Source organism: Nomascus leucogenys, chromosome 10 (genome assembly GCF_006542625.1).
Source record: "Nomascus leucogenys isolate Asia chromosome 10, Asia_NLE_v1, whole genome shotgun sequence".
Classification (NCBI taxonomy): domain Eukaryota; kingdom Metazoa; phylum Chordata; class Mammalia; order Primates; family Hylobatidae; genus Nomascus; species Nomascus leucogenys.
Window position 1 is genome coordinate 70,514,682 of NC_044390.1, and position 15,460 is coordinate 70,530,141.

The 15,460-nt window shown below is 36.5% G+C and overlaps 1 protein-coding gene across 4 annotated transcripts in view; it reads right to left on the reverse strand.

Annotated features, from left to right (window-relative positions):
* C10H12orf42 (chromosome 10 C12orf42 homolog) overlaps positions 1-15,460 on the reverse strand; it is a 190,280-nt gene that overhangs the window by 88,520 nt on the left and 86,300 nt on the right. For all 4 annotated transcript variants that reach the window (XM_030821931.1, XM_030821933.1, XM_030821930.1 and 1 more), the window contains exon 3: positions 10,904-10,972. In XM_030821931.1, coding sequence (XP_030677791.1) covers positions 10,904-10,972 — 69 coding nt within the window. The remainder of the gene's footprint in view (positions 1-10,903; positions 10,973-15,460) is intronic.

Genomic DNA, 15,460 nt, shown 5'->3' on the forward strand with positions numbered 1-15,460 from the left:
ATAAATATATTTATATATGAATATATATATATTCATATATATATATTTATATATATAAATATATTTATATATGAATATATATATATTCATATATATATATTTATATAAATATATATATATTTATTTATATATTTATATAAATATATATATTTATTTATATAAATATATTTATATATATATTTATATATATTTATATAAATATATTTATAAATATATTTATATATAAATATATATATTTATATAAATATATATATATATATATTTATATAAATATATATATATTTATATATATATATATATATAAATATATTTATATATAAATATATATATTTATATATAAATATATTTATATATATAAATATATATATTCATATATATAAATATATTTATATATATAAATATATATATATATAAATATATTTATATATGAATATATATATATTCATATATAAATATATTTATATATAAATATATATTTATATATATATATATTTATCCATTCACCTATTGATGGCACTGAGTTTTTGTTTTTAGCCATTGTGAATAATGCTGCTATGAACACTGGTATGCAAGTATCCATTCCTCTGTTTTCAATTATTTAGGAATAAAATTGCTGAGTCATATGGTAATTCTATGTTTCACTTTCTGAGGAACCACCAAACTATAATAACAATGGCTATACCATTTTACATTCCTACCAGCAATGCATGAGTTTCAATTTCTGCATATTTTTGCCAAAACATATCATTTTTCATTTTTTAAATAACAACCATTATGATGGGTATAAAGTGATACCTCATCATGGTTTTGATTTACATTTCTCTAATAGTGTTGAACATCTTTTCATGTGCCTATTGGCCATTTGTACATCTTTCTTGGAGAAATTTCTATTCAAGTCCTTTGCCCATTTTGTAATTGGGTTGGTCTTTTGTTGGTGATGATGACTTTTAATTCTTCATATATTCTGGATATTAACCATATATATCATATATACTAATCATATATAATTATATATATAATAGTATATATGATGTGTGTGTGTGTGTGTGTATATATGATTTACAACTATTTTCTCCCATTTCTGTGGGTTATCTGATCACTCTCTTGATAGTGGCCTTTGATGCATAAAAAAAATTTAATTTTGATGAGGTCCAATTTATCTATATTTTCTTTTTTTTACCTATGCTGTTGTGTCATATTTAAGAAACCATTACAAATCCAAGGTCATGAATATTTTGCCTTATGTTTTCTTCTGAGTTTTATAGCTTTAGCTCTTACATGTCTGTCTTTGATCTATATTGAGTTAATTTTTAAATACGGTGTAAGGTGTGTGCTCAATTTCATCCTTTTGCATGTGAATATCTAGTTTTCCCACAACAATTTGTTGAAAAAACTCCTTGCTCCATTGAATGATCTTGGCATTTTTGTTGAAAATCAGTTGACCATACATGTAAGAGTTTATTTCTTGGCATGCTATTCAATTCCATCAGTTTATATGCCTATCTCTATGCCAGTACCACACTGTTTTTATTAGTGTCATTTTGTAGTAAGTTCTAAAATCAAGAGTATGAAGATTTGAATTGGTTCTTTTTCAAGATTGTTTTGGTTATTTGGGAATCCTTTGAGTTTCTACATGGATTTTAGGATACATTTTTCTATTTCTAAATAATTTAAATAAAAATCTCCATTGGAATTTGATAGGGATTGCATGGAATTTGTAGATCACTTTAGGTAGTACTATCATATTAATGTTAAGTCTTCCAGTCCATGAAAATAGAATGTCTTTCCATTTATTTAGGTCATCTTTAATGTCTTTCAGCTGTTTTACAGTTTTCAACACACAAATATTTTGCCTTCTTGGTTAAATTTATTCCTATCTTATTTTTTATGATGCTATTTTAAATAAAATTGTTTTTCTTAATTTCCTTTTCAGGTTATTTATTGCTAGTGTATAGACACACAACTGATTTCTGTATGTTGATTTTTCTGCAACTTTGCTGAATTTGTTTATTAGCTCTAACTCAATCTTGAAACAAATCTGTGAAGTAGCACTGTCAATGTCCAGGCACTTGCATTAGCAGCCAGACTCATGAACTAGTAATACATGAGGAAAGGACAGGAAATTCTCTTTCTCATTCTCTTTCTGGCAGCTGTGCAGTAGCAGAAAATGCAAATTTGAGTTCCTGCCACAGAAGTGGCACCAGTACAAGCTGTGGTATCTCATTCTCAGTGGTGGAGGTGGTGGCAGGTGGTATCAGGTATCAGATCAGTTGTGCAGTGTCCCTTGGGACACTGTTCCTGGAAGTCCATCCTTGGTCCTTCTTGTCTACTCCTCCTGATGATCTTGTAAAGCATCCAAAGTTATTTTTATTTAATTCCTTTTTTGGTCAATCAACCAGAATCAGTTTCTGTGTTAGTCCATTCTTGCATTGCCATACAGAAATACCTGAGACCGGGTAATTTATAAGAAACAAGGTTTAATTGGCTCACAGGGATCTGCAGGCTGTACAGGATGCATGGCACCAGCATCTGCTCAGCTACTGGTGAGGGCTTCTAAGCTTACAGTCATGATGGAAGGGGAAGAGGGAGCAAGCATCTCACATGGTAGAAGTGGGAGCAAGAGGGAGAAAAAGTAGGGGTGGGGAGGTGCCACACTTTACAACAATCAGATCTTGCAAGAACGCACTATCACAAGAACAGTACCAAGCCATGAGGGATCCACCCCCATAACCCAAACACCTCCCACCAGTCCCCAACTCCAACATTGGGGATTATATCTCAACATGAGGTTTGGAGGAGACATCCAAACTATACTACCTTCTGTTGCTTTCAAATAAGGCTCTTATATGACAAATATCAACAATGACACATGCTTCCATTCCCTTATCCTGCTTTTTCTCTATAGTATCACTATCACTCTCTGGGCCATCTATTTATTGTCTGATTCCCACACTGGAATGAAAACTCCATGAGGTCAGGGTTTTTTTTTTTCACTGCTATATGTCTAAATTAATGCCTAGTATATATTGCACTTAACACAATTTATTGAATGAATGAAACACCTAATACTTATTAATTTAACCCAGACAACAATACACATCTGTTAGAAATCAAAACCTACAGTGTTTATTCATAACTCTGTGCCTATGATTTCACCTCTGAAAAGCAATTCTTTCTAGCTTTATGCTCTATGACTCTAGGCAGAGCAAATTCTTGGAAATCAGAGGAATCCCTAGGGGAACCTTCCCCAGGTATGCTGATATCATCCTCATATCATTTCCATAGGATATTGACTTGCGAGCTCTCATCTGGGCCAATTATTAGTAGTTTTGCCAAAGTGAATGGGCACTTTTTCTTGCAGATGTTCATACTGGATATCAGAAAAAGCAAACATTTCTAAAATCTTCCCATGCTCATACTTAAATGCCCAAAGAAGCACTTAGTTGAATATAAAAGGTATCTCCAGACCATCTCAGATACAGCAGGAGTTAATCCCTGCTAAAGTCAGAGAGGAGATTGAGAATGAGTTCTGCACCATGTCAGGCTGAGATAAAGACACTCTATTTCTCCAATTACTCTCTTATAAAACATCTTAAAATGCCTTTCTGTACAAATCTAACTCACACCTGCTGAGAAAATGATGCTGTTTTCTAGGCCACAGGTTGTCTGTCCTGCCCTACGTTTACCTGACTTCTTAGAGTCCTCAGGTCACCCATGGCCTGGATGCATTCTGGCTTGTTCTTTAAAATGTCCACTTTAACACTTGCTGTGGAAAAGATGCAGTCCAAGGTTACAAACCTGTTTATGACCAATTCTCCTGTGTCTCCACTATGCTAATAATTTTAAAATACATGTTTAACTATAATCGCTGATTTGGTTATGTGTTTGAAACACGAAACCATTGAACATATTTTTCAGAAAGCAATTTATTTTTTCCACAAATACTAACGATTGTTGCCCAACGATTCTATCAAGAAGGGCTCCTGAAGAGCAGCAGGAAAGCAAGCACTGGAGGGGTGGCTTTAGTGGGCAACTCATTGGGAAGTACAGGTGGGGTCCGTTTCCACTCCTATTCCCCAAGGAGAGGCCTGATAACTGAGGCCAACTCCAAATTGTGGCACAGAAATTCCATCCAGTGTGGGGCTGCATGCTGAGAACAAGGGGAAGACAGGTGGGAGATACGGTACAAAGGTGGGAGCTTCCAGAGAAAAGCAGGGTCACTCCAGGAACAGCAACTAAACACAGCAATAGAAAAGCAGGAACAGAGGCTCACCAGAGCACCTCCAGTACCTGCAAAGTGCTGACTCATTCCTTCATTTATTCAATAAAAATCAAGTGAACGTCTACAATGTACCAGCATCCTGCTGGGAGCTAAGGATACAACAAAAAGTAAGACAGACTAGGCCATGCCCTCATGGATCTTACGTTCTATCATTCAGCAGGTACTGAATAAATATTTGTTGAACTGATCAATTGAATAAAATGACTGAACCAACATGCTTCCTTTTTTCTAATATGATATCTTCCTCTGCCACATTACAAAGTAAAAAGAATGATGATCTCAAATAAATTTTCAAGAAGTTGGCCACAATATTTGAAATTTAGTAATAACACTAATAGAAATGTGGCTTTAGACCCATTATTCTTTTTTTTTTTTTTTTTTTTTTTTTTTTTTTGAGACGGAGTCTCGCTCTGTGGCCCAGGCTGGAGTGCAGTGGGGCGATCTCGGCTCACTGCAAGCTCTGCCTCCTGGGTTCACGCCATCCTCCTGCCTCAGCCTCCTGGGTAGCTGAGACTACAGGCGCCCACCACCGCGTGCGGCTAATTTTTTGTATTTTTAGTAGAGACGGGGTTTCACTGTGTTAGCCAGGATGGTCTCGATCTCCTGACCATGTGATCTGCCTGCCTGGGCCTCCCAAAGAGCTGGGATTACAGGCGTGAGCCAACGCGCCTGGCCCAGACCCATCATTCTTACAATGTGTATAATGTTTCTTGACATACTCATTAAAAATAGTATGAAAGCATCTGATTAGACATGAAAGGATAATAATTTATAATTGATCTCTTTTATGTTTAAATTCAATGGGATAGCCCATTGAATAAATGAGACATAAAGTACTATTTTATACCATATCATTATAACATAATAGTTATAAAATAGTACTCCAGGTATAACATAGTCATAAAAATATATATACACTATATATATGCTATTCATAATAATATATACTACAAATGCATTATATATAATATATATAGTATGTATATATATATATTATATTAGTGTTTATATACTGTTATGGTATACCATAGTTATAATATATATAAAACATAGTTACAACATAATATATATATATACTATATATAATATACATATATCAACTATTATAACTTTTGTTATATTATGTAAATAGTTATAACATAATAGTTGATATGGTTTGGCTCTGTGTCCCCACTCAAATCTCATCTTAAATTGTAATCAGGGGAGGGACCTGGTGGGAGGTGACTGGATCATGGGGGTATTTTCCCCCATGCTGTTCTCGTGGTAGTGAGGGAGTTCTCACAAGATCTGATGGTTTAAAAGTGGCAGTTTCCCTTGCACTCTCTCTCCTGACACCTTGTGAAGAGGTACTTGCTTCTCCTTCGCCTTTCACCATGATTGTAAGTTTCCTGAGGCCTCCCCAGCCATGCAGAACTGTCAGTCAATTAAGCCTCTTTTGTTTATAAATTACCCAGTCTCACAAGTCTTAGGTAGTATCTTTATAGCAGTGTAGAAATGGACTAATACTAACATAAATACATTATAATATAGTTTCTAACATTTTAATGAATGGAGTAGTACATATCTCTCTAAATATAAGTATATGAGATATGGGCACTAAATTTTTTATCATTGTTGACATTTGCAATTAAAATTTGGACACCATTATTTTAGATCCTTGGTCATTAGTTGGTGAGTTGCTTAGGAGAGTGCATCCAGACCAGGTCTACTGGTTTTGAGGCAAGTGGGGCTCAGGACCTGAAAGAAGGTACATTGTTGGTAGACAAAACAGTAATTGCAAAGGACCTAGGAGGGAAGTGTGCTTGGAGGACTGAGCAGAGGAAGGGGCTGGAGAGTAAAATACAAGTGGGGAGGCCAGTAGGGTAGAGTCTTGGAACCATGATAAAGACTTTGGATTTTACTGTGGTAAAATCGAAGCCCATTGGAAGTTTGTGAGCAGAAGAATATGATCTGTTTATATTTTTGGAAACATTACTAAGTTCTTCAATCCAGCTTTGACCTGGAGTATATTTTTACCACCGTCTGTCTGATCTGTGTGTCTACATCTCAAATGGCTCTAAACTGGGAGGGAAAAGCAAAGGTGTATAATTTTATCTTCTAAATGACAGTATCTGTCTTACCAAACATGTAAGTAATTCTGTAACTTGATACTTTCATTCACCATCAGATTATTGAGATTTATCCTTGATGGTCTGTATAGCTTCAATTTATTACTTTAAACTAGTTGCAACGGACCATTGCATAAATTAGGCCACAATGTATTTATCTACTCTCCTGTTAATGAACATGTGCTTTTTAATGTTCCATTACAAATCAATGCATCAGAAAACAGTCCTCTATGTCAGGGGTTCCCAAACCCCAGGCCATTAGGCACCAGGTGGCACAACAGGAGGTGAGTGCCAGGCTGGGAGCAAGCATTATCACCTGATCTCTGCCTCCTGTAAGATCAGTGGTGGCACTAGATTATCACAGGAGCTCAAACCCTACTGTGAACTGTGCATGCGAGGGATCAAGGTTAGACACTCCTTATGACAATCTAACTAATGTCTGATGATCTTCTAAGGTGGAAGAGTTTCATGCAGAAACTATCTCCTCCAAACCCCTCCTAGTCCGTGGAAAAATTATCTTCCACAAAACCAATTCCTGATGGCAAAGAGGTTGGGGACAACTGCTCTATGTGTCTTCATTGAGTACACAGTCTCTAATTTCATACCTTGGTGGAAATTGTTGAGTCAAATTTGTTTGCATTCCAGAATGATGAATACTAGAGGCTGGGAAGCATATCAGGATGAGAGCAAGGATAAAGAAAGGTTGGCTAATGGGTATAAACATGCATTTAGATAGAAGGAATACATTTTAATGTTCAATACCAGAGTATGGTGACTATCAATAACAACAACGTATTATATATTTCAAAATAGCCAGAAGAAAGGATCTGAAATGATTCCAACACATAGAAATGATAAATACTCAAGGTGATGGACACCCCAAACACACTGACTTGATCATTATACAGTCAGTACATTAAACAGAATATCACATATGTACCCCATAAATATGTACAAATAAAATATTTGTATCAAAAAATAAAATAAAAGGTGTTTGCATTCTACAACTGTGTTAGATCATGAAAATGCTCTCTAAAGTGATTCTGCAGCAGCTTATGTGAGACTCTCCATTTCTCTATACCTTTGTCAACACTTTTTATCATCTGACTTTTTCATTTGTGTCAACTTTGAGTATGAAATCATCTTTCATTACAGTTTTTGTCTGCATTTCCCTTGACACTAGTAAACTAAAACATTTATTTATACTTTTATTGGATATTCAGATTTCCTCTTGGTGAATTGTCAATTCATATCCTTTGCTCATTTTTCTACCCAGTTAACTATCTTTCTCTTACAAATTTGTGGGAATTCTATGTAAATTATAGATATAAATTCCTTGTTAGTATTTGCTCTCCAAATATTTGTTGTTAAGTTGTAACTTGTCTTTTATTTTTGTTATAAAGCTTGGTAAAGGAAACTTTTTAATTTTTAATGTAGTAAAATTTATCAATATATCTTGAAAGTTTATGATTTTTATACCTTAGGAAACCCCTTTATACCCCTCAGGTCATAAAATATATTTTATATTTTCTCTAAAAGTTACTGTTTTCTTAAACCTACCCAAAGTTTACTTTTCTATTTAGTGTGAATAGATATATAATATTACCTTTTTTCTCTGTAGGGATAGCCAGTTGTCCCCACCCCATTTATTGAATAGTCCTTCCTTTCCCCATCAGTATCTAATATCCTTTCTTTTGTATATTAGATTTATATATTCTGTTCAGTTCCGCAGGCCTACCCTTGAGCAAATAGCATGCTGTTTAATTACTAAGTCTTTATAAAAAGTCTCGATATCTGGTAAAACAAGTTCCCATATTTTGTTCTTCTTCATAACTGAAAGATCATAACTTGATCTTTCATTTAACTTATAGGATCAGTCTTCTTTTAACTTCACCAAAAATACTATGATGGACTTCTCATTCATATGCATACTATCTCTTCATTTATTTGGGCACCCTCTTTTGTATCCTTAAATAATGTTTTATACATTTTTCCATATATGTCTTATGATTTTTTAAATTTATTCCAAAGTAATTTATAGTTTTGGTTTTAATAATTTTTATATTTTAATAATTTGGAGATAATTTTAGAATTTCCAGGTAGATAATCAATATTACCTTTTCCCCCCAGTTCTTATATATTTTTCCCTATATTTTATTGCTTTGAACCCCGAGGACATTTTTGAGTAGATGTAATAATAGTAGTCATTGGTGTTTTTCTTTATGTTAATGAAAATGATTCTAAAGGCTATTAAGTCTATTTGTGTTGTTGTTGTTGTTTGTTTGTTTGTTTGAAACAGAGTCTCACTCTGTCGCCCAGGCTGGAGTGAAATGGTGCAATCTTGGCTCACTGCAACCTCCACCTCACGGGTTCAAGTAGAATTACTATATGATCCAGAAAACTCAAAAAAAAAAAAAAAAAAAGAAGAAGAAGAAGAAAGGCCTTCCATGACCTCCCTACCCTAGCAAAAGCAGCACCCTCCTCCCACCCCAAGAGACCCTCAGCCTCATTACCACCAATCTACAGTTTTCATAACAAAGCAATTTTCTGGAACTACCTGAATTATTTATCTGAATTATTTATCTGGTAATTTCCCATTATTTATGTTCTTCACTATTGATCGTCTCTTAAAAAGCAAAGACTTTTTTCTTTACTGTTGCTTTTAGTATCTGACTATTGTTAGGTTGTCAGTAAATACAATATGTAAGGTATAATACTGGAATACATACACACAGACACAGACACAGAGACACACAAAGACACACACACATACACAATACAGGTTATCTGACATATATGATAGTATGTTATATATGATATATGTTTCATATACATGTGCTATACAACATCTAATGTACAGTGCATAATATACCATGTATAATATATAATAAGGTATATGGCAGTCAATATACAGTATATACTATATACAAAACAAATAATATGAAAGTATTTTAAAGATATACATCATAAAAGTTTTTAGACTTACTTTTATAATTCCTCCAAAGCCACAAAAACAGAGAGAGGAAGAGAGAGAGAAGAAAGAGAGAGGAAGGGATGATGCAGTTTAAAAGATGATCTAGCTGACACCAAGCCCTGATCTACGTAGGACTGCACTCACTTCCCCATCCTAATTTAAGCTGTCAGAGGAAAGGAGTAGCACCCAGGGGACACTGGTCTGTGAGCTCCAGAGGCATCATCTTGCTGCGGTATGAGCTAAATGCCAACTCTCATTGTCACCTGTACTACTCCTTGATGAGAGAATGGATCTGTGGTCCCCTTTCATGAAGGGTTGCCTTCTAAGAGCCTTGACATACTAGTTGTGGAATAGCAGTAACAAAGGGACTTTGCTGGGGCCGGTTTCCTTTCTAACACAGTCCATTCTGGGAGTCATGGAATCCCTCAGTTGCACAGACCTTTGAAGTCCAAATGGACATATAACTAATGAAACAGCATATTGCAGTTGCCTTACTTAGCTATATTCCTCTGCTTTGGTGCAAAGTAAGAACAGTAAGAAAACCAGGTCATGGTTTTCAACTAGGTCATGTTTTTCATCTTTTCTACTATTGGCCTTTTCCATTAATCTTAAAATGTGATTTTCTACATCTTTGATTTCTACTCTTGAATTGTATTTCCAGTCACCATATGCTATTTTCTGCAAGCTGTAATTTAAGCCAATCCTGCTCACAAATTTTGAAAAACGGAGTCCATAGAAGAGAAAACTATCTCCTCCTCATGTGCTTGGGATGTTGTGATTTCATCAGTATTGCTGGGCTGTGTGTTCCTTTTTAGAGGAAGTTGCAATTCCCTTCATGGTAAATAGGAAGGAAATGAAGGTGATTAAAGCCCTTAGGATGTAAATTTCAGTGTTGGCTGAAAGGTTCTTTTTATCCCAATCCTGCTTTTGTAAACGAAGCTACGGTGAGACTGAATCTGGAAAGCTACCACAGCTCCATGACAACTGGACTTGCCAGCGATGGTGACCATCTCCATGTTCACATCGTGGTCATTTATAGTCATGCATATGCACATCGTAGGGACAAACATTCACTTTGGCTCTCACCAAGAAAAAGAGCATTAGCAACCAATTAGTAGAAGGTGGTACAGGAGAGGAACACTACTAACAGGTCAACTTTTTGCCTAGTGAACTCAGCTGTAAATTGTTACAGATGATGGTAAGATAAAATCATTGCCCTAGTTTCTGTATGTTGGCCACATACAGGCACTGCAGAGACCCCTAATGCACTGTGATTTCTATTCTTGGACATCAGTGGATGATACATGTTTTTCTAGGTGTACATATCTGTGTGCAAAGAATAAGGAGGTAGCGTGACTCTCAGAGATCCAAAGTTTTCTAGGAAATGTCTTTAAACATTCTTATTTTAAAATTTAAAAAATCCTTTACTAGTTATAAAGTCAAAAATACAAAGGAACAAATCTGCTTACGTGTAAAGCAACTGAACCCAAAAGGATGGCACCATGGAGCAGCCCTGCACATAACATTCCGCTGACTCACCTTTGCACTGGGTGTGCTTCTATCCCACAGGGTGGCACGGCTCACAATGGGAATGTAGCAAGGGGATTTCTGAAACATTAGAAACAAGGCATTTAGTATCACTTCAATAATTCTCACAAAGAAACATTTCCATTCCTGAGATGGTTTTTAGGCAGATCAGAAGCTAATTCTTTCAAACAATGGCTGTTCATTCACTGAGTACCCGATATTGCCCACAACACTGTCCCAGGTGCTTTGGGAACAATGGTGAGCCCAAAACACACTTCCCATCCTCAAGATTCCAGAGGAAGCCACAGGTATTAATGAAATAATCACACAAATAAATGTAAAATTTTAACTCTGATACATGATGAAAGAGAGAGGTGAAGTATTTTGAAAATGTGGTGATATATTGGGATGAAATAGAATTAAACATTTACACCCTTTGCCATGTGACTTTGATGTACCCCTCATAGCCTGAAGCCCATCCCAGCTGAGCCCAATGCACCCATAGTCAACCCACAGGCCCATGAACATAAATAAGAAATGAATGTTTCTTGTTGAAAGTCACTTATTTGGAGTTGCTTGGCATGTAGAATTATCATTGTAGAAACCTGTGACTGAAACAAATATACAATATGTACAATAGATACACTCGGGGAGGTCAGAAGAGGTAAACCCTGAGGATCTCACAACAGAAGAGAACAATTTTACTTAAATATCAAACCAGACATTTGATTTGAAGCTTACTTGCAATTTTACTTAAAATATCAAACCTTAATAAGATAATATCAGGATTTGTTTTCATACTTCTGGTTTTCAATTCGGTGCTTTTTATTTATTTAGTTAATCATGCTCCTCAAGGTCTTTGACTTTCTGTTGCCCAATATTTGCTAAAAGCAGTCTGTTAAGATTGGTGTCATGAAGGAGAGACCCCCAAAAAATCTATCAGCAGGATACAAGTATATGTCAGAAAAACAATGGTGAGTTGGCCACTACTTTTCCCAGAGGTGATTAGAGTCTAAAGCAGGAGGTAGTAACCAAAGAATCACACAAATAAAGTTAAGATTCCAATAACACTAAATGTTATGAAGGTACAGACATAGGTGGAGTCAAGGAATACAGATTATGTAGACTTGGGTGATGGACTAGAGACAGAAATTGAGACAAAAATGGAAGAAGAAGCAAGAGCTTCTTTGAGATCAAAGTACCATGACTGAAGGATTTTGACAAGAGAAGTAGAAGGGGACCCCAGGTGGCAGAAATAGGTAAAATTACTAGAATCTGGAGTAAATAATTGGGGAGGGTAATAGGTTTCACAGCACTGAAGCTGAGTAGTGCTACAAGTGTGATGCATTTGTACTGTCTGTCAAAGACAGGTGGGGCGCATGGGCCCCCCCATTATGTCCTCCCATGAGGTCAAGAAAATGTGTCTTCTACCTAGTATCCCTGCTATCAACTCTGTGCTGGGCACATGGTAAGCATCCAATCAATGCACTTAAAGAATGCAGGGGCCGGGTGCGGTGGCTCATACCCATAATCCCAACACTTTGGGAGGCCGAGGCGGGCGGATCACGAGGTCAGGAGATCGAGACCACCCTGGCTAACAAAGTGAAACCCCGTCTCTACTAAAAATACAAAAAAAATAGCCAGGCGTGGTGGCAGGCACCTGTAGTCCCAGCTACTCGGGAGGCTGAGGCAGGAGAATGGCGTGAACCCGGGAGGCAGAGCTTGCAGTGAGCGGAGATCACGCCACTGCACTCCAGCCTGGGCGACAGAGCAAGACTCTGTCTCAAAAAAAAAAAAAAAAAAAAAAAGGATGCAGGGGCACTCTCCTGTCATCCCAAAAGGAATGTGGTGTCACAGGGTGTGGAGCCAGAAGGAATTCTAAATTGCCAATATTTGCATTTGATAGATGAGGAAACTGCTCGAGATCACACAACCATGTAGTGACAAGCCAGGGCTCAAATTTCAGAATCCGGACTTTGTGTTCTACCCATCATCCTCTGTTGGATTATCAGCATACATGCACAGCCTTCGAACCCCAGCTGCTGGTTTGATTGGAAAAGCAACCCCATGTCTGCAGGGAGGGGAAGGAATTTCATTTACAAAGCAAGAATCACCAGGGGGAAAATTAGGCCCATCCCAATAACGTGCGTCTCAGTTCTCCTCCTCCATGGACTTCCTGCCACTCACTCGAACCATGTACATTCACACGTCTGGTATCTTCCAAGTAGGCAACCTTTGCCCAGGGCAGTCAGCACGAAGCACTGAATGCTGTCCCAAACTACCCTGCTCTGATACATTTTTTATTTCAGTGGAGATTTCTTAGTGCCACTCCTCAGAGCTATGCAAGTTGTGGATGGCATAGCAGGGTGGCATCATTCACCAAGACTGTAATGCAAAAACAATACCTCTTAGGGTAGTTCAGTGTACCACCTGACCATCTATACAAAGCAGTCCTGAGATTTCTGTTCTCCAAACAACAAGACTTTACGGTAGCTAATAGCCCAAGGAAATCATGTGCATTCCGATTATCTTGGTTTTTAAATTTTTTTATAAAGCATTATTGAGATATAATTTACGTACAAATAGCTGCATATATTGAAGGTATCTGCAGGAAGAAGGAACAAAGAACAATTAAGGAATGGGAGTACCTTAGAAACCTTTACCTTGAACTTTTAAGCAAGACGAGGAGTCCAGAAAGAAACAGACTAGGAGTACAGGTAGAATTGCCTGGTAAACAAAAAGCTATTGTAATCAACAAGGCAAAAATAAATAAATAAAAAGCTTGAAAGAATAAAGTAGCTGGGATATTCATTGCCAGTCATTAACCTGATTTTCTAATGAATATGGCATTAGGCATTCATTAACAATCATTTGTGTTTATGTTGAACAGTGGATGTATAATGAAGGTTGGTAAATGAAAGCAAAATTAAACCAGGGAATTTTGGACACTTATAAAGCAATTAACTTGTTTGGCAGTAATTACACATTGAAAGCTAAATCAAGTGCATTTAGAAAGCCACAAGAGTCGCCACATAAACCAGAGGTGCTTTGCTCTAAAATAATAGAAAAGCCTCTCTTTCTTTCTAAATGAAAGAGAAAGGCAAAAGTATGCTATAAATGACAAACAAGGCTCAGGTCTAATGAAAAGAAATACGGTTACAGCCCATATGTTAGAGAAGAGGCAAGTTATGAAAAAATAGGACAGCTCAGCTAATTAAAGGAGGAAAAAAAAAGCCTTTTGTAACAACAATGATGTGAAAACAGGTGGTATGTGCTAGAGAGTTCAGGTTTTTGTTCTGTTCATGCTCACAGGCATGCACACACACGCAAGTGCACACACACGCATCTATACACTTGAACCACCTAATAGGTGCGTGAAGAGTAAAAACTGAATCCACCATCAGGTCCTTGGAAGGCCACAATATCTCAATAGCAGGTCTTTGTCACTGACGATTTTGTAACATGATTCTCCAGATGAGTGTTTGACCACAGCCTTTTATTCAACCAAGCACATGGCATTAGAGGTCAGTCATTAAACACTCTCTGGGACTCTGTTATTTAAAAAGGAGGAGGGAATAAGGTACTATGGAAGACACGAAGGCGAGATCTAGGGAGAAACCATGACTGAACTGGTGATAAAACAAAAGCAGTAAACATAAAATTTCATGCATCCACAAGATTCATCAACAGAAATGTTAATATAAAAATGCATTTAAAATCCAATGAAGCTTTCAGATAAGGAATGAATTTTCTCAGAATTTTAAGCCTATAATATACTAGCCAAGAAATGCTACAGACATGCTGTTTTTGTGTATCTATGTGTGTGGAGGGGCATGTTCCAATGGGATGATAAGGCTGGAGAAGGGAATCTTCAGATGAGCCCAAAGGTCTAAGCAAAGGCATAAAGTTTTTCAAACTGGAGTCTTGATCATGCTCCTCAAAAAGATCTGAAGATTCATAACCTCTTTCCGTCTGACAAATACCTTCACAAATAGGGAGCTGTAGGCTCTCGAGGGTTAGTAACCAAAAGAAAAGTTCCCAGGGGGATCTACAAAGGACAGCTGGCTTTGTGGAAACATTTGCAAAAAGCTTGGGTGTCAACTATGCTGAAAGCAAATACTTGCTTTGCCTCTGAGACTGGAACGGAAACCAGGAGATAGCTTTTGAAATCCTTGCTTCGGTCATTAAACTGCTACCAAATAAAAAACATGTTTGCCTTGATGTGGGGTAGTGTATTTCTTTCTAAAGAAATGGTCTCTCTTTAAAATGATAATCATTTTCTATCCAAGTAGAGGATCAAGACATTAAGATGAAATACTTATTTCTCACTTACTTGAACCCTTTTTAAATATTTAGGTTGTCTACTTAGTTCTAATCTAATGTGGATTGTTTCATTTGTGGTTAACTTGGTTAGAAAATTACTGCCTGATTTTGGCCAAGATCTCATTGATATACCAGTGTACTATTTCATTCTCTTTGCAACAGACCTAATGCCTTTCCCTGAGACTTCATAGGCAAAGGCATTTAAATATCAAGAAATTCAGGGAATACACTATTCTTGAAGGCACA